The sequence below is a fragment of the Apodemus sylvaticus genome, chromosome 3 (assembly GCF_947179515.1).
Source record: "Apodemus sylvaticus chromosome 3, mApoSyl1.1, whole genome shotgun sequence".
Taxonomy (NCBI): Eukaryota; Metazoa; Chordata; class Mammalia; order Rodentia; family Muridae; genus Apodemus; species Apodemus sylvaticus.
The window spans coordinates 143284141-143308217 of record NC_067474.1 but is presented as its reverse complement, the minus strand read 5'-3'; the positions used below and the strand labels follow the sequence as shown (position 1 = coordinate 143308217).

Sequence of the window (24077 nt, the reverse complement as noted above, 5' to 3'; positions counted from 1 at the left end):
ACATCACCTCCAGCTGCCAGCACTGCTGAGGAAGTTAGCATCCTCCTTGGGCAGCAGGCTTCAGGCTGATTGCCCTCGGCCTCAGTTGTTTCAAGCCCTGGAGAAGATGAACATCTCCTGATCAGACCATGCTGGACAAGAGCTGGAGTTTGATCCCAACTCTGCAAAACAAAGAGATGATCACACCTATCCTGCTCCTGTAGGTCCATCAGGGGCAGATCTGAGACCCTGAGTTCAGGGAAGTGCTCCCATCCAACGTGCTCACAGCCCTGGATAGGAAGGCAGGGCTCCACTTTTGGCACATTTCCCAGCCCTGGCTTAGTTGCTTAGCAACAGCTCTGTGTCTGTAAGTGAGGACATTCATACTATGGCAGCCAAGAGGATACTGGTGTATCGAAATGGGGACCCTTTCTTCCCAGGCCACCAGCTGGTGGTGACCCAACGCCGCTACCCCACCATGGAGGCTTTCCTTTATGAGGTGACATCAGCTGTGCAAGCCCCACTGGCTGTACGTGCCCTCTACACGGTTAGTGATGGCCACCCTGTCACCAGCCTGGCTGACCTACAGAGCGGAGGGCGGTATGTGGCTGCTGGCTTTGAACGCTTCCACAAGCTCCCGTGAGTGGACTGGGGCTGGCTCAAGTGCCTGGGGCTGGTGGGGGGGTGATTAATAGTGTATCTAGTACCTCAAGTCAACAGGCTAGTTTTTCCGAAGCCTGAGGAGAGACTGTATTACCAGAGCGCAGAAGCACATTAAGAAACCTACCAGAGGCTATGTAAACAAACTGAGCTGTAACTCAGAGCTTTACTAAAGTATATGTCCATTACAACCAGGACAAGCCTGTGAGGACAATTCTGCAAGTTGGACTTCTTTCTAAAGGCTGTTTTTTTTTTTTAATCTAGTAATTACATTTGGGGAGGGGGTTGGATTTGTTTTATTTTTCGAGACAGGGTTTCTCTGTATAGCACTGGCTGTCCTGGAACTCACTCTGTAGACCAGGCTGGCCTCAAACTCAGAAATACACCTGCCTCTGCCTCCCAAGTGCTAGGATTAAAGGCGTGCGCCATCACTGCCACCACCACCCGGCATGGTAATTACATTTTTTTAAAGCTAGGCAGTGGGTGGCACATACTTTTTATCTCAGCATTCTGGAGGCAGAGGCAGTTGGATCTCTGAGTTTGAGGCCATCCTGGGCTATAGAGTGTATTCCAAGACATCCAGGGCTACACAGAGACACCCTGTCTTCATAACCCACCCACCCCCAAATGTGTTTTAAGACAGGGTCTCACTGTATAGCCTTGGTTGGCTTGGAATTTCCTCTGTAGACCAGGCTGGCCTCCAACACCCTGCCTCTGCCTCCCAAGTGCTGAATCAACTCATCCTCTGGAAAAGCAAGCAGTATATGCTCTTAACTACTTAGCCCTCTCTCCAGCCGTGTGTGTGTGTGTGTGTGTGTGTGTGTGTGTGTGTGACAATTGTATGCACAAGTCGGGACACCTTGCCAGAGTCAGTTCTTTTCCTCCATGTAGAAGGTAGTCAAACTTGGCCGCAAAACAGCTTAGCTCTCCAGCCGAGAGGAGCTGCTGCAGCCCCAGTATGGCCAAACCCTGAATGTACTCACCACTTAGCATCCGAAACTCCTGGTAGACTAGGGTCATCTCTGCAAGATGAAACTGTCTTCCTAAGTGGAAGAGCAGATCAGAGCTTCCAACTCAGACCTAGCTTCCATGTCTGCTCTGAGAGTTCAGAGGAGTAGTTTACCATAGGGAAGGGACAAGGTGTCTGGATGTAGTCATGTCCCGTGGAATGTTGAACAAGTCCCTGCTTTGACTATCATACAAAATGAAAATCGAGTCACATCATGACTGGAATTTCTGCGCTATAGTAAGATCCTTCCTGGTTGCCCTCAGTCTTCAGCAGTGGGGTACCTAAAACCTGCCTTACTCAGTACTCAGGGATCCTAAGTCAGGCTTAGACAGCCACATTCCTGGCTCAGAAAGAGGAGAGCACTGCAGCGATGAGGGATGCTGAGGTACGGGGCAACGACCGGAAGATCGCCTCATCCTGCAGAGGATGGTCCTAGCCGAAGGGAGAGTTTGGGATGCTTAGTTGCATCAGGAAGAAAGTATGAGCAGATGATTGGTGTGGGGGTGGGGAGGAGATCAAATGAAAGAATTTGGAGCCAGGCTAGTAACTTCTATAGGCCCATAATCCTTGCACACGGAACACAGAGGTAGGAGGGTCCAAAATTGAAGATCATCTTCCATTACACTCCAAGTAGAGGCTAGCCTGGGGAAATTCCATTCTCCCATCTCAGTCTCACTTTCTAGCTCTGGCTAGCCTGGATCTTACTAGGTAGATCAGGCTAATCTCGAACTCAGAGATCCCCCTGCCACTGCCTCTGGGGTGCTAGAATTGTTTTTGTTTTGAAACAGGGTTTCTCTGTATAGCCCTGGCTGTCCTGAATCTCACTCTGTAGACCAGGCTGCCCTTGAACAGAGATCCACCTGTCTCTGCCTCCCAGATCTGGGGTTAAAGGTGTGTGCTGTGCCATCAATGCCTAGCTAGAGGAGTGCTAGAATTAGAGGCATATGCCACATACCCATCCCAAAGTTGTCAAGGGAAAGGTCAACCTGCAGAATAGTCTCCTCAGACCAGCCATGGTGAGGATAGCCTTGGCTCTGATGGGCATAAACCTGGCTGGCCACGGTTCACAGTTCTTGAAGGTGACCTGGGATCTGTCTGTCCTTTCAGCTATTTGCCTCCTGGAAGGAAACACCCAGGGGGGAAGAACAGGCAACAACATGTAAGTCCTGGGGTGGGGGCACTGCTTGTGGCCTCGCTCATCCCATCCCTCCTGGGCCTGCTTTAAGTTTGAAAGGCTCCTGGAAGCAGCAAGAGTTGTGGTTTCAGGGAGCACATCACACTCACTCGAGAACCTGTGTGCCCTGGGTCCTAGGACTTGAGGATGAGAGACCCCAACTCAATGTTTTTAGACCCCTAAACAACAAGCCCAGCACAGAGTAACTTGTTTTTCTGCTTTCATCTTTAGAAAGATATCCACCCTGTTCTAGTTCCAATGTTTAACTATACAATGCCCCAAGGACGGTTGCTCCAGATAATCTCTAACCTAGCACCTAGTCCCAACCGAAGTCCTGAACTTCTGACTTGAAGAGCTGACTTGGTTTCAGGAGCCTCCCTTGTCTCAATGCCCACGTGATGGCACTTTTGGACAGTGGCTGCCAGCAGATGCCCCCTGCAGAATCCAGTGAGTGCCAACCTCAGGGAGTGGGGGTGTAGATCTGTGCCTCCCTGAGGCCAAGGAAGTGGGAGTGGGTTCTTTTTTCCAGGAGCTCCTACTCCACATGGGAAGTTTAACACCCAACATGTAAGTGTTCTGGAACCACGTGGTCCTTACACCGCCCACATAGGGAGTCTTGGGAACCCTTCCTTTCCCTTCTTTGTCTCAGTGTGTTCAGGAACGGGGACCTGCTGAGTCCCCCCTTTAGTGTGAAGCTGTCCCAGACTGCCATCCAGGACTGGGACACGGTGTTGAATCTGCTCAGTGAGAAGGCTACATTACAGAGCGGGGCTGTACACAAGTGAGTGTGGGACAAGGGAGAATGCGCCCCCATGGAGTGCCACTGCATTTGTCTGAAAAGGCCCAGGGAGGGTGTGTGCTCTGCAGCAGAACTTCCCAGAGGGCAGGTTCCCTTAATGCAGCCTTGCTAGTTGGACAGGACCTAAGTTAACTGCTGCCTAGAGGAGGAGGGTCAGAAGTTCTCTGATGGAACTCAGCGCCTACTGTGTAGGAAGCAGCCTCTTACCCACCAGCTCTTCATTACCTCTCCTCCCAGACTCTGCACCCTCGAGGGGCTCCCACTGTCCACAGGGACTGCTCTGGTGAATGGCTGTTACTATGTGGCTGTTGGAGAAGAAGAATTCAAGGCCCTGCCCTATACCGAGCTGCTGGTGCCCAGCCCCTGTCTGTCCAGGGGCTGCTGGTAGGTTGGTTTGAGGTGGAGGGTCACAGGTCACAGGAAGTGCCCTCTGACCCACCTCTAACCTTCTTTCCACAGCAGGTATCCTCCAGGCCTGCAGTACAAAGGCCACAGGCAGAGGGTAGGTGTCAGTGGGAACACCTGTGTGGGTGAAGGGGCGTGGCTGGCTGAGGAGTCCAGCCTCACCCCATGCATCTGCTCAGCAAGCCTGTGAAGTCATGGTGCAAATCCTCCCCGCTTTCTCCAGGGTGGGCACTGAAGTTCTCAAGCATGGGCAAGAGATTCATCCAGGGTGACAGAGCGGCACATGCCCTGCCAAAGGCCTTCTCACTAAGCTGATGTCACAGCTGGTATAGCAGGGCCCAACCTTCCACTCACCCTACTGTGCCAGGCCTGAGCCAGTGAGCATGTGGCCGGAGAGTAGAAAGCAGCCTGGTCTCACCGGGCATCTCTGGATGCCAGCATGGACTCAACTGTTCCCGGGTAGACAGCGGGATAGGAATGAAGGCAGGTGGCAGGATGCAGACTGTGAAGAAGGCACACGGCCTCTGCCATGCTTGCACAGGCAGCAGGGCACATTGAAGCGTAGACTGGGGATAGGGAAAGTTGACAACAGTCAACACGTGAAGCTCTAACCCAGTCTCCCATCTGTAGGTCCAGGGCCACAAGGCCCCGGCAGCCCAGCCTTCTCCAGAGGAGCCGGGGGAAACTGAGCCATCCGCTTTCTATGCCAGGTCCCAGGAGTCCCCTCGGCCATGGAGCAAGCTCGCTGCTCTCTCGTTTGCGTCAGGTTAGGGGCCCTGGGGCTGGGCCTGTGCCTCAGTCCACCTGTGCTCACACATGCCAGGACAGCTCTCAGATCTGCCCCTCTGACGTGCCAGGATGGTCCTTGCTGCTGCTGGGGGATGTCTGTAGCACAGTGCTGCAGCAGGGCCATGCGCCACCCCCTGCTGCACGTCCCTTGCTTCTTAGATTTACGCCTGTATTCACTGTTATGTGCGCATATGCACATGGGCACATGCGCACCATGGCCGTGTAGAGGTTAGAGGAACAGACCTTGTGGAGTCGTTCTCTCCTTCCACCTTCACACGGGTAGTCATTCTGATGCATTGGAGACAGTGGACCAGGCTCAGGAGGCTGAGGGCAGCGTCCAGTTGTTGCCTCTTTCTTAGGAGTTAAGGGAGTCTATGGGGCTCGGTACCCGGGCAAGGAGACAGCTGGGGCGCAGGAAGTGGAGGAGGATGAAAACACCTGCACAGAGGAGCCTGTGGATCAGGTAAGCCCAGCATGTCGATACCAGGAGGCCTTCAGATGGGCAGAGATCTGAGCTAGTCTGGGCTCCAAGGCACATCTTCCTGGTGACTAAGATCTAAATCTGAAAGCCTGGCTTCCAGTTTCCCTTGTAAGGCGTTCAAATTTCCAGTAGGCTCCTTCCATGGGCTGGGGACCTCGGGCAGTCGATGCAAATTGGGCATACACATAGCTCTGCATGTCTCCCGACACCCACCAGAGGGCAGCAGAGACGGTAGAAGAGGCCTTGTCTGCGCAACACCAGCCTGGGCCTGAAGCTGTAGCCCCAACCTCCGCCCATGCTCCACCACCTTAAGAGCTGGGAGCTCCCGATACAAACTGGGGACAACCATTCCCAGGCACCTCTAGGCCCCAGCTCTCAGCAACCAGTTCTGGAGAAGCCACGCCTCCTGGGCTAACAGTGGGTGTGGCCTACTCAGTCACTGGAGAGCGACCAAGTGCTAAGGAGGCTATTCTGTATATGATCCCTGCCAGAGACACTGCAGACTTATTACAAATAAAATATTTGCTAAGCTTTGTTTGCTATAGATTTATTGGAAGCTGCAGCTGGCCAGATGTTTGCTGCAGCGAGGTGCTGCTCTGCACACAGCTGTCACTCGAGGGATGGGCAGCTGAGCGTTTCGCCCAGGGCCAGCTTGGTTTTCTTCCATCTGACACGTTGATGTAATCCCTGTCCCCAAATCCCACCTTCAGTCAGCCAAAGCGCCGTAATGGGGCTGTGGAGGCTTCCAGCCATTCCCGGTTGAGACAGCAGCGAGCTCTTTCCATGTAAGGGAGGCGCTGCGGATGCTGACCGTCTAGAGCAGGTCAGGTAATGGAGGCTGGGTAACAGCTGCCTGAGGTGGCAGCAGGAAGGCAGAGGCGACTGAGGAGGGCTGATTAGTCTCCAGAGCTAAATCCTTTTAATGCACTTTTTCTTTTTGGTTTTTCAAGACAGGATTTCTCTGTGTAGCTGTCCTGAACCTCGCCCTGTAGAGCAGGCTGACCTCAAACTCAGAGATCCTGCCTGCGCCTCCTGAGTGCTGGGGCTAAAGGCGTGCGCCACGATGCCTGGCTCCAGTGCTAAATCCCAACAGTGGAACCCACTAAAGGTTACAAAACCTTCCAGTGCTGTCCTCTGTCTTGTTTGGTTTTCTGAGGCAGGGTTTCTGTGTAGCCTTGGCTATCCTGGAAACACATTCTGGAGAACGGGTTTCTTATCGTGACCCCTGAGGTAGACGCGATCTGAGACACGAGAGGCAAGCCGGCCTATCCTCTGCCCACACCTCAGTGCCCAGCGTCTGCTGAGCACAGCAGAGCTGAAGGTCGGGCTGGCCCACTCAAGAGGTCGACGGGTGGCCGTGGGTCTTGGTCACCGAGCTTGTGATGCACAGTGTGATCCCTGCGGTGGTGAGCACCATGCCAGCCACTGCTTCTGAGAGAAGAAACCACCAAGGGGGCATCAGTGGGGCCAAGGAGGAAGACCAGATGGTGAGCCCTGGCCCTGGTTCTCATCCCGGCCTCTGCCCCCAGACTGCTCAGGGAAAGGAAACTGAGGGCCACAAGCAAGCAGGACAGAGAGCTGTGGTAGAACAAAGGGCAGGATGAGAGCAGGCCTCTGCTCGCCCACCCATGGGGATGGAACCGGGGGAAATGCTTACCAATGCCAAGGCCCAAGAGCCATGTCCTGATGTGCAGCGGTTCCACTTACCTTTTCCACCAATATCTTCTCCAAGGACCTTCCCAACTATCAGTGTGAAGACGATCGCCAGAGAGTTACAGATGGGCACAGCTAACATCAGATCTGAGCAATCAGAACAAGAAAAATCCCTAGATACAAAGAATGTCTTTCTCGGGATAAAATATTTGCAACGCGCCCTCCTCCCTCTCCACTTGATCACAGTCAGTCACCACAAGTAGCACAAGACAGTCACAATGACACATTTTAAATTCAATCACTCTGGAAGCAGAAGCAGGCAGATAGATCTCTGAGTTCAGGGCCAGACTGTCTACCTAAGGAGTTCCAGGACAGCTGGGGCTACATAGCAACATTCTATCTCAAAAATGAATAAATAAAACTAAGAATCATGAAGCAAGGTTGGAGAGATGCCTCAGTGGGTTAAGAGCACTGACTACTCTTCCAGAGGTCCTGAGTTCAAATCCCAGCAACCATATGGTGGCTCACAGCCATCTGTTATGAGATCTGATGCCCTCTTCTAAGATGTCTGAAGACAGCTACAGTGTGCTTACATATAATAAATAAAAATAGGCCAGAGTGAGCAAGTGGGCCAGATCAGGCCAGAAAAAAAAAAAAAAAAAAAAAAAAAAAGATGGGTATGGTGGCACATGCCTTTAATCCCAGCACTTGGGAGGCAGAGGCAGGGGGATTTCTGAGTTCAAGGCCAGCCTGGTCTACAGAGTGAGTTCCAGGATAGCCAGGGCTATACAGAAAAACCCTGTGTTGAAAAAAAAAAATCCTGAAGCAGATGTTGGGGAGCACAGCTGCAATCCCAGCCCCCAGGAGGTCGAGGAAGGAAGATATCAGGTTGAGGTTGGCCTCAGCCACATAGCAAGAATATTAACAAGGAGGGGACAGATACTGGGGACATACACGGTAAGTCAAGTGTGTCTGGGTCACCCCAGCACTTGTGTGGAGGTTGGGAAAGGTCACACGGTGGCCTTCAGAGGAGTCTCGGGTGAGCCAGGAGCCTGTGAGCCTCACAGCCCTGACTGAGGGCTGCTTTGTTTATGCAGGTTTCACAGAACACAGACGGACTCCTGACGATCCAACAAGTGCAGATTACATGTCCAGGGTAACAAGTGCAGTCACAATTGGAAAATATAAACAGAACAGATTTTATTTTTATTCTCAGCCCTATAACTCCAATGTAAAGAATCTAAGGAATATCTCCTCAAAGCAAACATGTTTCTTATATGATAGCCTGCTTTAGGCTGCAAGTGTTTATAATTTGAAAGCATTCCAGCCAAACAGAAATTGTCTGAACCGGTCTTTTCATGAATAGCAAATGCTAATATCTAACTTCTTTTATTATGTCATTTCATCATCTATGTTATAAAGTAGAAAAAGTTTGGTCAATCTTGTTTATGGAATCCTATTCCTCCAGGGGTATAACCTGTGTGACTCCCTGTGGGACCTTGGAAGGCAGTCTACAGCCTGGTTGAGCAAAGCTTACTCCAGAGACCCAGTAGAACATTCTACAAGGGACGGAGCCATGCTCCCAGAGTCCTCAACTCCATAATCCTGTGGCCATCATTCATATATGGCCACGCCCCAGGCCCCTAGCATCTGGCTGGACTCCACCCCTACAGTCACCTGGCTACAGCCAGGTTTTCCGCCCCCACAGCTACCAGGCTGTTGCCAGGTGACCCAGCCCACTATAAAAGGAGGTTTCTTGCCCCTCCTCGCTCTCCCTCATTTTTTCTCTTGTCCTTGCACCTGTCTATTCCCTCTCTCCATTCTTTCCCTCTTTCTACGTAGTCATGGCCAGCTCTCGTCCCTCTATCTTCTCTTTTTCTCTTTACTTCTCTATCTTCTTTTCTCTTCCTACTTTTCTATAATAAAAGTATAAGAACTTTGATAAGAACTGTCTCTTATCAAAACCCGCCATATAAGAACATGGAGTTGGCCTCAGCGTTTCCAGCCACCAAGATAGGACCCAGCCTCTTCTCAGCCAAGCTTCCTCTATAGGTACCCGGGAGGCCCCTGCCAGAAAGGCACCGCCTTCTGAGCAAGGACCCTCTGAGCACCCGGCTTCCCAACCCTGGTGTGGTGTGCGGGCCTAGCCAGTGTTCCCCTATGCAGGCCTTGCCTGCCAGTGTTCTCCCAAGTGGGGCCCCGCCGCTTCTCCCAAGTGGGGCCCCGCCGCCACCCCCGCTTCTTTCCCCCCCATAACTCCCTATTTTAAAGCTACATTTTCAGAGGGCTCTAAGCCTATTGTAACTATCTCTTGGCCACTGGAAGTCTGTCAGGTGTCTGTTTACCCTTCACCAGTCACATAGTTTGAGCTAGCTCAGGACCCTGCACCAGTCACACCGTTTGAGCTAGCTCAGGACCCTGCACCAGTCACACCGTTTGAGCTAGCTCAGGACCCTGCACCAGTCACACCGTTTGAGCTAGCTCAGGGGCAGACACACACCCAAGCAGACTCGTGGAGTGGTGGCCTCTTCTGGGACCCCAGCTTATCTGTGAATCCCATCTGTGCTTCTCTGTGTTTGACACTCTCCAGGGTCACGGAAGACTTCCAAATAGGGCCGGATAAAGTTAGCAGCAGAAGTTTAAGTAAGTTTAAGACTTCCTAGAAAGACTCAGACATAATTTTCTCAGGAAAAGGAGTAAAATGAATTATAATGCAGAAAGTTCCCAAGAAGGCAGCACATAGAGACCAAACCGGAAGCTGAGCGGCACGCCCGCTGGCTGGGCTGTGTTGGAGCTGCCCCACAGCTGTGCTGCCCTCATGACTTGCCGTTTCCAACGGACATGGCTGAGCCACAGAGGGAATGGGCTCATTTCCACAGGAGGCCCAGGCTCGGGCTGAGGGCCGGGTTATCTGCCTCCCAGGCCAGCCCCTCCCAGGCCAGCCCCTCCCCAGGTCAGCCCCTCCCAGGCCAGCCCCTCCCCAGGCCAGCCCCTCCCCAGGTCAGCCCCTCCCCAGGCCAGCCCCTCCCCAGGTCAGCCCCTCAGGACTCTAGCAAGAACACCTGACCTCTGAGGCTGGGACCAGCCTAGCTGTTTTCTTCCTTTTTTCCCCCCATTAATTATTTTATTCACTTTACATCCCTATTGCTGCCCCCTTCCCTTCTCCTCTAAGAGGGAGGAGTCCCACCTTGGTGTCCCCACCCTGGCACACAAGTCTCCGTGGGGCTGGGCACATCCTCTCCCACTGAGGCCAGACAAGGCAGCCCAGTTAGAGGGAGGGGACCCACAGCAGGCAAGAGCTTTAGCCACAGCCCCGCTCCAACTGTGGAGGGACCCCTTCCTTCCTTCCTTCCTTTTTTTTTTTTTGAGACAGGGTTTTGTATAGCCCTGGCTGTCCTAGAACTCACTCTGTAGACCAGGCTGGCCTTGAACTCAGAAATTCCCCTGTCTCTGCCTCTGGACTGCTGGGATTACAGGCGTGCACCACCACCGCCTGGCCCTTCCTTTCTTTAAAGATGTGTGTGTGTATGAGTATTTTGCTTTGATGCATATGTTGTGCATATGGAGGTCAGAACCTTCCAGAACAGTGTGGGTCATCACGTGGTGCTGGGAATTGAACTGGTGTCCTCTATAGGAATAAGTTCTCTTAACCACTGAGCCACCTCTCCTTCCTGGTTAGATAACAAAAATAAGATCTTGACAAGTTCTGTAGCTCACACTTGTTATTTCCAGCACTTAGGAGGCTGAGACAGGAAGACAGCCAGGAGTTGAAGGCCATCCTGGGCTATATATGAATTCCAGTCTGGGCTACAGAGTGAGATCATTCAAAAAACACCAGCCAGGCATGCTGGCACACACCTTTAGTCTGAGTACTCAGGAGGCAGAGAATGTATATCTTTGTGAATTTGAGGCCAGCTTGATCTATATACCAAGTTCCAGTACAGCCAAGACTGCACAGAGAGAACTCACCTCAAAACAAAACAATACAAGAATGAGGTCTTTACCCTCAAAGAGAATGGAGACTTCAAGGCCGCAGGACAGACAGGCACGACAGGGTACGGCAGAATGAACATCAGGCACTGACAGGGTGCTCTGTACACTGCAGTACATTTCCACAGCACTTGCCACCGTATAAGGGAAAGAGTCTAAACAAAGTCATATACTCAAAAGTCTAAGGTTTCTTTCTGTTTGGAGAGAGGCTGGTCAAGGGACAGGTAAGATGGCTCAGTAGGTAAGGATGCCTGCTGCCAACTTGACTTTGGTCTATTGGAACCATATGAAAGGCCAAATGCTGTTTTATGAGCTCAATACGGGCATAGGTACACTAACAGACTCACACACACACACACACACACACACACACACACACACACACACACACAGGGGCACGGGTACACTAATACACTCACACACATACACAGGGGCACAGGTACACTAACACAGTCACACACATACACAGGTACACTAACACACTCACACACATGGGCACGGGTAAACTAACACACTCACACACATACACAGGGGCACAGGTACACTAACACACACACACGCACACGCACGGGTACGGGTACACTAACACATTCACACACATACACAGGGGAACAGGTACACTAACACACTCACACACATACACAGGGGCACAGGTACACTAACACTCACACACATACCCAGGGGCACAGTTACACTAACACACACACATACACAGGGGCACGGGTACACTAACACACACACATACACACACACACACACACACACACACACACACACGCACGCATGCACACGCACAGGCATGGGTACACTAACAAACACACTCACACACATACACACATAATAAATATTTAAGAATCCTAAGAATCCAGAGAAATGGTGCAGAGATTCAGAGCGTCTGCTGAGCACCCACGCGGCGAGTCACAACTCTCTAACTCGAGTTCTACGAGATCTGAAATCTTTTCTCACCTCTGTGGAACCAAACATGTTACATGGTGTTCATGCAGGCAAAATTCCCATACACATAAAAAAAAACTTTAAAAAGTTTTTTGTTGCCGGGTGGTGGTGGCGCACGCCTTTAGTCCCAGCACTTGGGAGGCAGAGGCAGGGGGATTTCTGAGTTCGAGGCCAGCCTGGTCTACAGAGTGAGTTCCAGAACAGCCAGGGCTATACAGAGAAACCCTGTCTCAAAAAAAAAAAAAAAAAAAAAAAAAAAAAGATTTTAAAAAAAGAAAGAAAGAAACATAGAATACCAACAACAGGTGGAGGGCAGAGGACAACTAACAAGAAACAAGAACAGCTTCTCTCTATTGTCCTCGTAGGGATGGAGGTCTGGCACCAGGCTTGCTGGTGGGCACCCTGATTTGTGGAGCCCTCTCCCTTCATTTTTGCAAAACAGGCTCTCAAGTATCCCAGGCTGCCCCTGCTAAACTTGTGACCCTCCCACTTCTACTTCCAAAGGACTAAGACAGCTATTAAAGAGCACAAGGGTTTTCCAGGAGCTGGGGTGGAGCCCACAACATCATGCATGCTGGGTAAGCACTCTATCCAACGAGTGGCATCCCAGCCTAGCAACTCAAGTCTTATGGATCCTGACTCTCTCTAGCTGAATCTTAAGTATCAGATCTAGAGGCCATCTTACCAGGTTCCTGCCTCCTGGGGCTCTTGTCTCTAGGATAGGAAAAAACACAGCAAAGAGACTTCTGCAAAAGTTCAAGGGCAAAAATCTAAGGGATGGGGCAGAATTCCTTGTTAAGTTTTTTGAGATAGCCTGGCATAGAACTCACCAAGTATCCCAGGACATACTACGTATCCCAGAATGTCCACGAACTTGTGGCTCTTTTCCTGCCTTAGCCCTTAACCTCTAAGTGCTGGGGTTACAGGCATGAGGCACCAGGCCCAGCTTATAACCATTAATATGCAACCGGGGGAGAGGAGGGCAAGGGCAGTTATACCGGGACAGCTTTATTTTTATAAAGTTATTTATGTATGAGTATTCTGTCTGCATAACAGGAGAGCACATCAGATCTCATTACAGATGGTTGTGAGCCACCATATGGTTGCTGGGAATTGAACTCAGGACCTTTGGAAGAGCAGTCATCTCTCCAGCCCTTTTACTGAGATAGTTTTGATAGTTTTACAGAAGCAGGTTGCAGGTAAGAACAGAACAAGCCAGTGAATGAGAAGTAGCCAAAAGATTAGAACATACTGTCAGTTAGCTTGAGGCTAATTAGAGCAGTTAAACAAAAGCTGAGAGAAGCCAGTTTGAATTAGTCAGTGTGGAGAGGAGCTTTGAGCCAGAACAACTTTGAACCAGCCAGCCAGAGTTCAGAAAGAACTAGAAAGGATGGGTTTATTCAGCAGTAAGCCTACAAGTGACAATTATAACAGGCATATAAAAAATATATTTACAAAGGAAAGCATAATAAATTGCCCATCATCTCTATGAATATAAACATGTTTGTTTCAGAAGATCATAATATAAATAAAATCTATGTTCTGATTAACAGGAACAGTCGACAAACACTTGGAGAAGGGATATTGATGTTTATTGCACCTCTCCTATATGTCAGGCACTCCGCTACAGTCTTCTCATGGACTGAATTAATTTTCACAGTGCTATGAACCCAAGATTCGAACAAAGGAATTACTCTAGGCCAGGCAGGTTGTACGTAGGGATCAGAGCAGCACTCCCATGGTTGGTTGGTTAACACCTACAATCCTAGCACTTGGAAGACAGAGGCATGAGGAGGATCAGGGTTTGGAAGTCAGCCTGAGGTAGATAATGAGACTCTATCCCAAAACAACCAACAAGGGGCTGGTGGGGCTGCTCAGCGGGGAAAGGCGCTGGCCATCAGGACTGAGGATCCCGGCTCATTACTAGAATCTACAAGATAAAAGGAGAGCCTACTCCTAAACTTGTCCTCTGACCAAACACACACTATAACACATGTGCACGCACACAAGTACACACACAAAATAAATCTAATAACAAAATTGAAACAATCATTAAACAAACAGAAAGGGTATCAGGAAAACCCCCTCCTCCCAAATAGTAAGAGAGGTCGGCACTTAGGAGACCACAATGAGCCTCCCTTCTGTGCTGCACAAGCCTTGCGTTGGCCTCGTGCTCATCCCCACCTCACTGCTCCTAGAAACAGGTGCTCTCCCTCGCAGACAGGTGCGAGGAATTTCAGGTTCCCTTTGTAAAATATGGCCTCCACCCCAGAGAAGAACCAAGCCAGAGACCCACCTGTTGATGCCAACGTCAGGTAGTAGAGAAGGGAGCCGCTCTGATTGAGGAGAAAAGGCATCAGGTACTAGAAAGAGGACAGACCTGTCAGTGCCCGCCTGCGTGGGCAACCAACCGTATACTCAGTTCTCGACCTTTCTAGTGCTGTGTGCAGCCCTTTAATGCAGTTTCTAATGTTGGGCGGACCCCTGACCACAAAATTATTTTCATTGCTACTTTATAACTGAAATGTTACTACTGTTATGAACTGTAACGTAAATATCTGGTGTGCAGGATATCTGGTATTAGACCCCTTTCCAGTTGCTACCCAGTTTGAGAATCCCTGTTCTGGCTTAGGCTTTCCCACAGAGGTTGACATGGTTACAAATGCTCATGTATTTGAGGACCCTTTAGAACAAAGAGAAAAACACATTCAATGTACTCTATTGCCTTAAATGCCCTCTCCCTCGTCCTGGCCAGTTCCTTCTTCCCTGCACGTATAAGGCCTTGAGTGACAGTGTCACCCCTTCCAAGTGGCCCACCTCACGTCCACCAGCCCCATCTCTCTCCTCAGAATTCGCACAGTACTTTATCTGTACCTCTCTCCTTCCCCCTAGCCCTCAGAGTGCTGCAGAGCTGGCTAGCTTACATCGGCAGCCATGGGGTGTAGACAGTTCTTGATGGCTTTCCTTGTGTTCTACCCCAGGGGAAGCTACACCCAAAGAAAGCTCCTGGAAAAGCTCCAAATAGATATATAATTGATGGGGTGACAAAAACATTAAGAGTAGTTACAGAGAGCTGGAGAGAAGGCTCAGTGGTTAAGAGCACTGACTGCTCTTCTGAAGGTCCTGAGTTCAAATCCCAGCAACCACATGGTGGCTCACAACCATCCATAATGAGATCTGACACCTTCTGGTGTGTCTGAAGACAGCTACAGTGTACTTACATATAGTAATAAATAAATCTTTGGGCCAGAGTGAGCGGGGCCAGAGTTCAATTCTCGGCAACCACATGATGGCTCACAACCATCTGCACAGCTACAGTGTACTCATATACATAATATAAATAAATAAATAAATAAATAAATAAATAAATAAAAAGAGTAGCCAGGCGGTGGTGGCGCACGCCTTTAATCCCAGCACTTGCGAGGCAGAGGCAGGCGGATTTCTGAGTTCGAGGCCAGCCAGGTCTACAGAGTTAGTTCTAGGACAGCCAGGGCTACACGGAGAAACCCTATCTCGGGGGGGGGGGGGGGGGAACAAACCAAAAACCACACCAAAACAACAACAAAAAAAGAGTAGTCATCGAGCCAGACAGTGGCAGTGCCTTTAATCCCAGCACTTGGGAGTCTGAGGCAGGCTGGTCTCTGAGTTCGAGGCTAGCAAGTTCAGGATAGCTAGGGCTACACAGAAAAACCCTGTCTCCAAAACAAACAAACAAAAAACCCCAAAAACCAAAAAAGTCATAGATTGAACATGAACGCTGTACTAGGCCCAATGCTAAGTATTTTGTGTCTTACCTCAATTCTTACATCAGCTCTATACATGGGTTATCATTAAAATTTCCATTTTACGGCTGATGAAGCTGAGACTCACAGAGGATGAAAGGCTTTCCCAGCAGTTTCTAGTGAGTAGGAGGTGGGCTGGGAATCTGGCTGCCCAGTGACCAAATGCTCAGCGCCTCCTCGAGGGAGCTACGCTCCTCAGACGCACCTCAGTATTCAAGAAGAGAGTCTTCATCTCCTGCAACAGCTGCCGGGCCCACGTCGGCTCGTGCACCTGCTGCAGGCCGGAGGAGGCCCGCTTCAGCAGCGGCTGCGTGCCACCCCACAGTGCGGCCACCAGCACCAGAGCAAGCACCTGCCCTGAAAGCAAAGGGTCAGAAAGTCACCCGGGTCCTCTCCGGCCACCTCCAGCCCGCTCTTCCATCTCCCTCCCGCGATCTTCGCGCCGGGCTGCGATCGGTCGGGAGGACCCGCCCGGAAGGCTGCGGAAGTGAGTCCGGGAGACCAGGGTGCGTGGCTTAGCATCCTTGGGGTTCAGGGATGCCAGGGGTGTGAGAAAAGATTCCCCGAGCCAGAGTCGGAGCCCGCGGAGGGGCGGGGCCAGCTACCCACCCAAAGACGCCGCCATGGAAACGCCGGGCCCTTCTACTTCCGGGAGCGAGAGGGCGGAGTCCCCGCATCCGGAAGTCGTCCCTAGTCTTTTTCCGGTCCTACTCACATTGCCTCTCTCCTCGCGTCACCGCCAGGATGGTGAGTTCCATGCACGGCGTGCTGCTGTCGGGGGGCCTCAGCAGACTTGGGACGGGGTTCCCGGCACTGACACTCCGGTTCTGTCCCCATAGAAACCCATCCTGCTGCAGGGCCATGAGCGGTCCATCACGCAGATCAAGTATAACCGCGAAGGAGACCTCCTCTTCACCGTAGCCAAAGACCCTGTGAGCGACTGCGTGACGGCGGGCGGGCGGGCGGGCGGGCGGGCGGGGCGGGGTGCCCGGAGGGCGAGTTCGCGCCGCCGGGACTGCGGGTGAACAAGGTTGGCGGCCGGAGGGAAATTACTCGAAAAAGCAGGGGAAACCATACATACCCGCTTAGGTTAGGGACAGCATTCCGCCAGGGAAATCTGGAAGTTGGTGGATGAAAGGAAAGGGAGAAGATTAGGAGAGTGTGGACAGGACAGGGTCATCTGCTTGGCTCACTCTGTCCAATCCCACTTTATTTCCTTTGGGTACTGCCTTTTGAGGCGTTTGCACCTGGAGGCAGTAAACTCATGGGTTAACAGTGGAGAGTCAGAGCTTGTAGTGAGTCCTGACTCCTGCACCCATTAAGCAGTGTGACTTTAAACATGTCATTTAGCCTTTCTATAAACTACAGTTTTTCCCTTTTAGTAAATCATGGAGACTTTAAGAAGCTCCCTTAGCAGAGTGAGGTCATTCCTGTAAATAGTTTTGCACTGTACCTGATGGTGTCAGTCATTTACATTTTAAGTTTCATAGACATGGATTTTATTGGAACTTCACAGCTGCCCTTTGAAGAAAGCTGTTGACAGGGGTGGGGTATCTGTCCAAACTGGCCTGCACCTCTCCATCCTCCTGCCTTAGCCTCCTGGTCTTGGGAATACAAGTGTGTGCTACCACATAAAGCTCCTTTTAAAAAAAATTATATATGTGTGTAATGGTTTTGTTTGTTTATTTATTTATTCGTTGGTTTTTCTTTTTTGTTTTGTTTTTGTTTTGTTTTTTTGAGACAGGGTTTCTCTGTGTAGCCCTGGCTGTCCTGGAACTCACTCTGTAGACCAGGCTGGCCTTGAACTCAGAAATCCACCTGCCTCTGCCTCCCAAGTGCTGGGATTAAAGGCGTGCGCCACCACTACCCGGCGCTTTAGTTTATGTGTATGGGTGCTTTCCTACATTGTATATCTGCCTAGCATGTGTGTGCGTGGTACCTGTGAAGGCCAGAAGAGGGTATCAAATGCCCTGGAACTGCAGCTGTGGATTGTTGTAAGCCATCATGTGGGTGTTGGGAACCCAAGTCGTCTGGAAGAGCAGTCAGTACTCTAAGCTCGGAGCCATCTCTCCAGCTCTCCTAGCCGTTTAAAGGAAGGAAGCTCTGATCACATGGTGAGCTAGTGACAAAGCCCCGGACCCCACATGTCTTTACTGTCATCTGTAGTCAATTGAACGGGACCTGAAAGTTTATTTTTAAGCTGCAACTCAACCTGGCCTTTGATTCTTCTGAATCCAGACAAAAGCGTGTGAGGATGCTACTTCAGGCGTGGCATGGAATGGAGGAGAACCCAGGAGCTGGCTGTTTAGCTCTCCACTAATAGATGAGCAGAAGGCAGACTTGGCTTGGCTAGAGCCTGCATAGGGCTTGTAGTGCAAGCTAAGCTATTGATTTTTCTGTGATGTGACTGTCCTATCATTTTACTCTTTCCAGATCGTCAATGTGTGGTACTCTGTCAATGGCGAGAGGCTAGGCACCTACATGGGCCACACTGGAGCTGTGTGGTGTGTGGATGCTGACTGTATCCTTCCTGCCGGGGCGCAGCCAGCCGTGGAGATGGTTTGGCATGCTGTGGTGGTCTAGAGAATGGCACTCCCTACTCCCAGGTGCTTTGTCCTTTGGGAAAACAGGACAGGTTCAAGTTTGGGAATTGAGAGGTCAGGACACTCTGAGGTAGAAGTGAGAAAGGCTCTTTGGGACTGAACTGGGAGATGCTCTGATGATTTCCAAGAGAATATGGGCTGGGTGGACTATGTATTTTCACTTGTATGTGTGTAGATATGTGTATGTGATGAATCTGTGTGCCGGTGCCTGGAAGAATGAAGGCCAGGGGTTAGCAGTAGGTCTTGTCTTAAGTCATTCTTCAACCTTTTATTTTTAATCTTTTTATTTTTTCTTTTCTCCAAAGATTAGTTTTATTTGTATGGGTCTTTTGCCTGCATATGTGTCTATGTACCCTGTGTATGCACTGCTAGCCATTTCCCTTTAAATGACAGAGGGCATCAGATCCCTTAGAACAGGAGTTATAAATGGTTGTGAGCCACTATGCCAGGAACCTAACCTGCGTCTTCTAGAAGGTCAGCCAGTGCTCTAACCAATGAGCCATTTGTTTGGTTTGGGGGGTAGGTTATTTTGCTTTTTGGTTTTCAAGACATTGTCTCACTGAAACTCTCTGTAGATCAGGTAGATCTCAAGAGATCCACCTGTCTCTGCTTTCCAGGTGTAGGATCAAAGATATGATGCGCCACCACTGCCTGGCTCCAACTTGTTTTTTTTTTTTTTTTTGAGATGAAAACAAAAACACCTTTTCATTGAGTCTGTAGCTACCTGATTAGCTAGACTTGTCTGTCTTCATTTCTTAGCACTGTCATTACAGTATTACAGTCACACCAGAGTCTCTATGTGGGTGTTGGGGTCTGAACTGAGGCCCTCAGATTTGCACACAGAACATTTTACCCATTGGACTGTCTCCCCAGCCCTAGTCATTCTTATTTTTTCTGTGTCTAGGAGTGATTTATGTTTATGTACCTAGTGCCTGATGTATGTATGTGTACCTAGTTCCCTTGGAAGCCACAAGCGGGCATTGGATCTACCTTGAACCCCCTCAAGGGTGCTGGGATTCTAACCCAGGTCCTCTGGAAGAGTAGCCAGTGCGCTAACCACTGAGCATCTCTCTAGACCTAGTCATGTTTTCTTTTTTCGTTAAGGATTTATTTATTTTTGTGTATATGAGCACACTGTAGCTGTATAGATAGATGGTTGTGAGCCAGCATGTGGTTGCTGGGAATTGGACTCAGGACCTCTGCTCACTCCTGCCCCGCTCACTCCGGCCTAAAAGATTTATTTATTATTATGTAAGTACACTGTAGCCATCTTCAGACACACCAGAAGAAGGCGTGAGATCTCATTACAGATGGTTGCTGGAATTTGACCGCAGAGCCGTCTCTCCAGCCCTCCAGACCCCCCCCAACCCCGTCACGTTTCTTAACACCTTCCTCAGGGGACACCAAGCATGTCCTTACTGGCTCAGCTGACAACAGCTGTCGTCTCTGGGACTGTGAAACAGGTAAGCCTGGGTCATTCACCTTTTTACCAAAAGACTGCCAGCTACAGCGAGCCTGTCTAAGCAGATCCATTCTGGAGAACTCGAGATAAGTTCACAGATGGTGTCCAGGCTAGAGAGAAAGAGCCAACAAACAGAACAGCAAGGAACTTGACAGGTCCACTCTGTGATGATATTGGAACAGAGTGACCCAGGCTGTGCCTCTCCAGGGAAGCAGCTGGCTCTACTGAAGACCAACTCAGCCGTGCGCACCTGTGGCTTTGACTTCGGGGGCAACATCATCATGTTCTCCACAGACAAGCAAATGGGCTATCAGTGTTTCGTGAGCTTCTTTGATCTGCGAGATCCAAGCCAGATCGGTGAGGACAACTGAGGGGCTGAGGTGGGGGGTGTGGTTTCAGATCGCAGGGCCTGACCTCTGCTGCTCTGCACAGACAGCAACGAGCCCTACATGAAGATCCCCTGTAATGATTCCAAGATCACCAGTGCCGTCTGGGGACCCCTGGGGGAGTGCATCATCGCAGGCCATGAGAGCGGGGAGCTCAACCAGTACAGTGCCAAGGTAAGGGGCCGGCCAAGTGTCAGATGATGTTATTGGGAAGTGTGTCACAGATGAGCATTTTCCTGTCACTAGAGAGTGCTGAGTCCTATGGGAAGTTCTAGGAGAACAGTTAGACACCAGCTTAAGAACAGCTGGTACATGAGTCAGGATGAGTTGATGCTACGGTAGAGATTTAGAGTACTCTGTCACAGAGTATGGTGTATACGTGGAGTCTTGAGAAGTAAGTACAGCTTCCGGGGGTTAGAGAGGACGGCTCGGTGAGTAACAGTATTGGCTGCTCTTGCAGGAGGACTTAGTCCCAGCACCTGCATGGCAGCCCCTGGCTGTCCTTAACTCCAGTTCCAGGGGTTCGCATACCTCTGGCTTCTTAGTACCAGGCATGCAAATGGCAAACACATGTTTACACACGTGTATATATACAAATACACACATAGAGGCAAAATACGTATAACACATAATATTTTAAAAAATGAATAAATCTTTAAAAAAAAGTGCAAGAAGGATAGTTTTCCATAGGCAGGAGGAAGAGCAGAAGCAAGGATTTGGAGGTGTGGTCTAGTGGAAGAGCACTCAGCCAGCCAAGGCCATGCTACTCTTGGTCCCAGTTCTCCACAAGCCGAGGCAGGGGGACCTGAGTTTGAGGTGGCTTGGTCTACAGAGCCAGTTCCAGGCTGGCCAGGCATGCCAAGCAAAACTTGGTCTCCAAAAAAAGAAAAGTTCCAGCTGTGCCTAGAGCAACCTTAGATGCGTGGTGGGGCTGTGTCTCACATTAGAAAAAGTACAAAGTGATCTGGGCCTGGGGAGATGGCTCGGTGGTTAGGAATACTTGCTGCCCATGCGGAGGACCTGAGTTCCGTTCTTTGTGCCCACACCAGGCCGTTCATGGCTACCTGTGACTCCAGCTCCAGGGGCATTCAAGGCTCTCCTTTCACCTGTGGGCATAGACTCGTGTATACACACAGACACACACACATCTATCCACAAATTTTATTTTATTTTTTTATTTTTTGTATTTTTTGTATTAAAAAGCTCTGAGGTTGAGGTCAGTCAGTCCCAGTACCAAAAATAAGGCTTGGGGGAGGGGCTCGGGGTCAGAGATTAGATTGAGGGTAAGGAAGGTGCAAGTCAAGTCTAGCTGGTGTTGGGTTTCTGGGGAATGGTGGCTTAGGACTGGGGCAAGTGGGTCTAACGCCTCGTCCTCCTCTTCCTCCTCCAGTCTGGAGAGGTGTTGGTGAATGTTAAGGAGCACTCTCGGCAGATCAATGACATACAGTTGTCTAGAGACATGACCATGTTTGTCACTGCATCCAAGGACAACACAGCTAAGGTGAGCCTGGGTTAGGGATCTAGTCACTTGTCCCCCTGATGGCACACCCAGCACGTCTGACCTGCCCAGAAAGGTGCCCGGCACAGATTCTCCCCATCCCCCTCTTTCCAGCTCTTCGACTCCACGAGCCTTGACCATCAGAAGACTTTCCGAACAGAACGCCCTGTCAACTCGGCTGCTCTCTCTCCCAACTATGACCATGTAAGGACACCCCGCCCAGGCTTCCAGCTAAAGCTTCTGCAGTCTGGATGTTTGCCCAACAATTAGGCTGTAAATGTTGGAGAAGTGGTGTTGGGCAGAAAGGGAACTCCGGCATTGTTACAGGGCAGACTGATTTGGGGCAGGAGGTCCTTGAGATGGCTGCTCATCCCCTCTCTGAGGAGCCCCCATTGTGGGGGAGAGATGTTACCTAAGATCCGAAGAAAAAGCCATTGGAGAAGTCCTGGCTGCACTGAACTTTCTTCCCTTTAGGTGGTGCTGGGAGGTGGTCAGGAAGCCATGGATGTAACTACAACCTCCACCAGGATTGGCAAGTTTGAGGCCAGGTAAGGGGCAGGAGGCTCTTCACACTGGAACTACATGCAGGCCACCTTCAGAGTAAACGCAGGCTCCTGACTGCTAAGGGCCACAGGGACTGTGACAGGTGGAGCAGACGGGGTCATGGGCTCAGCTGTGCGTGTAGCTGGCTAAAGTGCCTGCTCACACACCAAGCTGTGTCCCTGGTCCTACCAAGGGGCAGTGGCCCAAGCCTGGAATACAGTTCTAATCCCTCCTGACGCCTGGGACTTCAAGGTCAGTCTTGGCTTTAGGCAACTCCTTGCTCACCTGGGCTCTGTGGGACGCTGTTTGTAAACAACAGCAGGGATCGTGAACCCCGGGGGCCTAGATGACATTCATTGTCTTTCTCTATATCCAGGATTCTCCGCTTTAATAGGGCATTGCTCACCTCAGAGGTGTGCATATTAAGTGAATGAGTTGCTGTTATGTAAGCCTTAGAGCACTGCCCAGCTGTGGTGACAGCTGTAGATTGAGGCAGATGTTTGAATAGTTTTCCTATAGTTTTATCTTATTTTTCCTTTATCCTAATTTCTCGACTTGATTAATTCTGTTACATAAAAGTCCTCCTTCAACAGCCTTCATTTTGTAGCATGCTGCCACAGACGCCGCCTCAGCTGTGTTCTGGACTAACTAGGTCTCCTCTACCCACCCCTCCTCCAGGTTCTTCCATTTGGCTTTTGAAGAAGAGTTTGGAAGAGTCAAAGGCCACTTTGGACCTATCAACAGCGTTGCCTTCCATCCTGATGGCAAGAGGTACGCCCGCATTGAAGAGACTGAGCCCAGGGGTGGGGGGGGGGGGGAGTGGCCGCTGCCCACTTGCTGTGTGGCTGCCCAGGCTCCCCTCCCTCAGCAGCAGCTGACCATCCCTGTCCATCTCTGTCCACCAGTTACAGCAGCGGTGGCGAGGACGGTTATGTCCGCATCCACTACTTCGACCCGCAGTACTTTGAGTTCGAGTTTGAGGCCTAAGGAGCTGGGTCTCCGTCCACAGCGGGAAGCTGCTCGCACCAGGTTTTAGACTCAGAAATAAATTAGTTTGTTAAAAATAGTTCCTTGTCAGACATTTTGTGCAGCCTGTCTGTTTCTCCTCTTCACCAACCCTCCGGTGGCTGATAATAAGGACTACGTTTATTACTCGGGCCTGGTCTCTACGCACCCAGACTCTGCATTGCTCTGGGCTAACCTGTGTTGTAGACACCTTCATCCAAGAGGCTTAGAACCACATTCAAGAAGCCAGGGTCTAAGGTGGGCTAAGAACCTCCCCTACCCTCTTCCTCTTATGTCACTAATTAATGGCTCAAGTGGGCGTGGCCAGCACCAGAAAGGGCCCAAGGAGGAAGAGAAGTGAGGAGTACATCCAGCAGGGAGAGAAGAGAATTCTCCGCGGGAACAGCTGGGATCACCTCACCATAGGCACAGAACTGCCTGTTACCACACAAGCCTGGTAACCTGGTTTAATCTTCCAACCCACAAATTAAAAGAGAATCAACACTTGAAAGCTGTCCACTGACCCTCCTGTGTACATGTACATATGCACATATAACACACTATATCATATGTGTTGTGTTTTTGCCTGGTACCCATGAAGGCAAGAAGAGGATCAGATCCCCTGGAAGTAGAATTACACATACTTGTGGGTTCTAGAAACCAAACCCAGGTCTTCTGCAGGAGCAATAAGTGCTCAGCCACTGGACTCTGTGCAGCCCTAGTGTGTTTCTTTGGGTGGAAGATGTTAGTTTGAGACAGTCTATGTAGCTCCTGCTGACCTAGGACTCACCGTAGACCAGGCTAACTTCAGACTCCCAAAGACCTGCCTGCTTCTGCATCCCAAGCAGGAGGAGTATACATTGCCACACATGGCTAAAAAAGTGATTTTATTGTGGTGGTACTAG

The 24077-nt window shown here is 50.4% G+C and overlaps 3 protein-coding genes across 5 annotated transcripts; 2 read left to right on the top strand and 1 right to left on the bottom strand.

Annotated features, from left to right (window-relative positions):
- The first annotated feature begins 42 nt into the window (after positions 1–42).
- Dcdc2b (doublecortin domain containing 2B) lies at positions 43–5829 on the top strand. The gene is made up of 9 exons (XM_052177479.1): positions 43–618; positions 2756–2807; positions 3196–3269; positions 3472–3603; positions 3859–4005; positions 4081–4123; positions 4657–4792; positions 5175–5278; positions 5513–5829. The coding sequence occupies exons 1-9, from the start codon at positions 368–370 to the stop codon at positions 5606–5608; spliced, it is 1035 nt and encodes a 344-aa protein (XP_052033439.1). The 5' UTR covers positions 43–367; the 3' UTR covers positions 5609–5829.
- Positions 5828–16335, bottom strand: Tmem234 (transmembrane protein 234). Of its 3 annotated transcripts, XM_052177476.1 has the most exons (5): positions 16285–16335; positions 15881–16032; positions 14190–14256; positions 7004–7096; positions 5828–6727 (listed from the first exon to the last, which is right to left on the bottom strand). In XM_052177476.1, the coding sequence occupies exons 1-5, from the start codon at positions 16298–16300 to the stop codon at positions 6633–6635; spliced, it is 423 nt and encodes a 140-aa protein (XP_052033436.1). In that variant the 5' UTR covers positions 16301–16335; the 3' UTR covers positions 5828–6632. The 3 variants fall into 3 exon arrangements, with proteins under 3 accessions (XP_052033436.1, XP_052033437.1, XP_052033438.1); XM_052177477.1 differs by lacking the exons at positions 15881–16032; positions 16285–16335 and adding an exon at positions 15688–15874; XM_052177478.1 differs by lacking the exons at positions 15881–16032; positions 16285–16335 and adding an exon at positions 14497–14934.
- Eif3i (eukaryotic translation initiation factor 3 subunit I) lies at positions 16334–23233 on the top strand. Its single transcript, XM_052177473.1, has 11 exons — positions 16334–16422; positions 16515–16607; positions 18109–18196; positions 19676–19741; positions 19948–20097; positions 20173–20300; positions 21517–21627; positions 21739–21828; positions 22099–22172; positions 22846–22938; positions 23073–23233. The coding sequence occupies exons 1-11, from the start codon at positions 16420–16422 to the stop codon at positions 23152–23154; spliced, it is 978 nt and encodes a 325-aa protein (XP_052033433.1). The 5' UTR covers positions 16334–16419; the 3' UTR covers positions 23155–23233.
- The last annotated feature ends 844 nt before the right edge of the window (positions 23234–24077 follow it).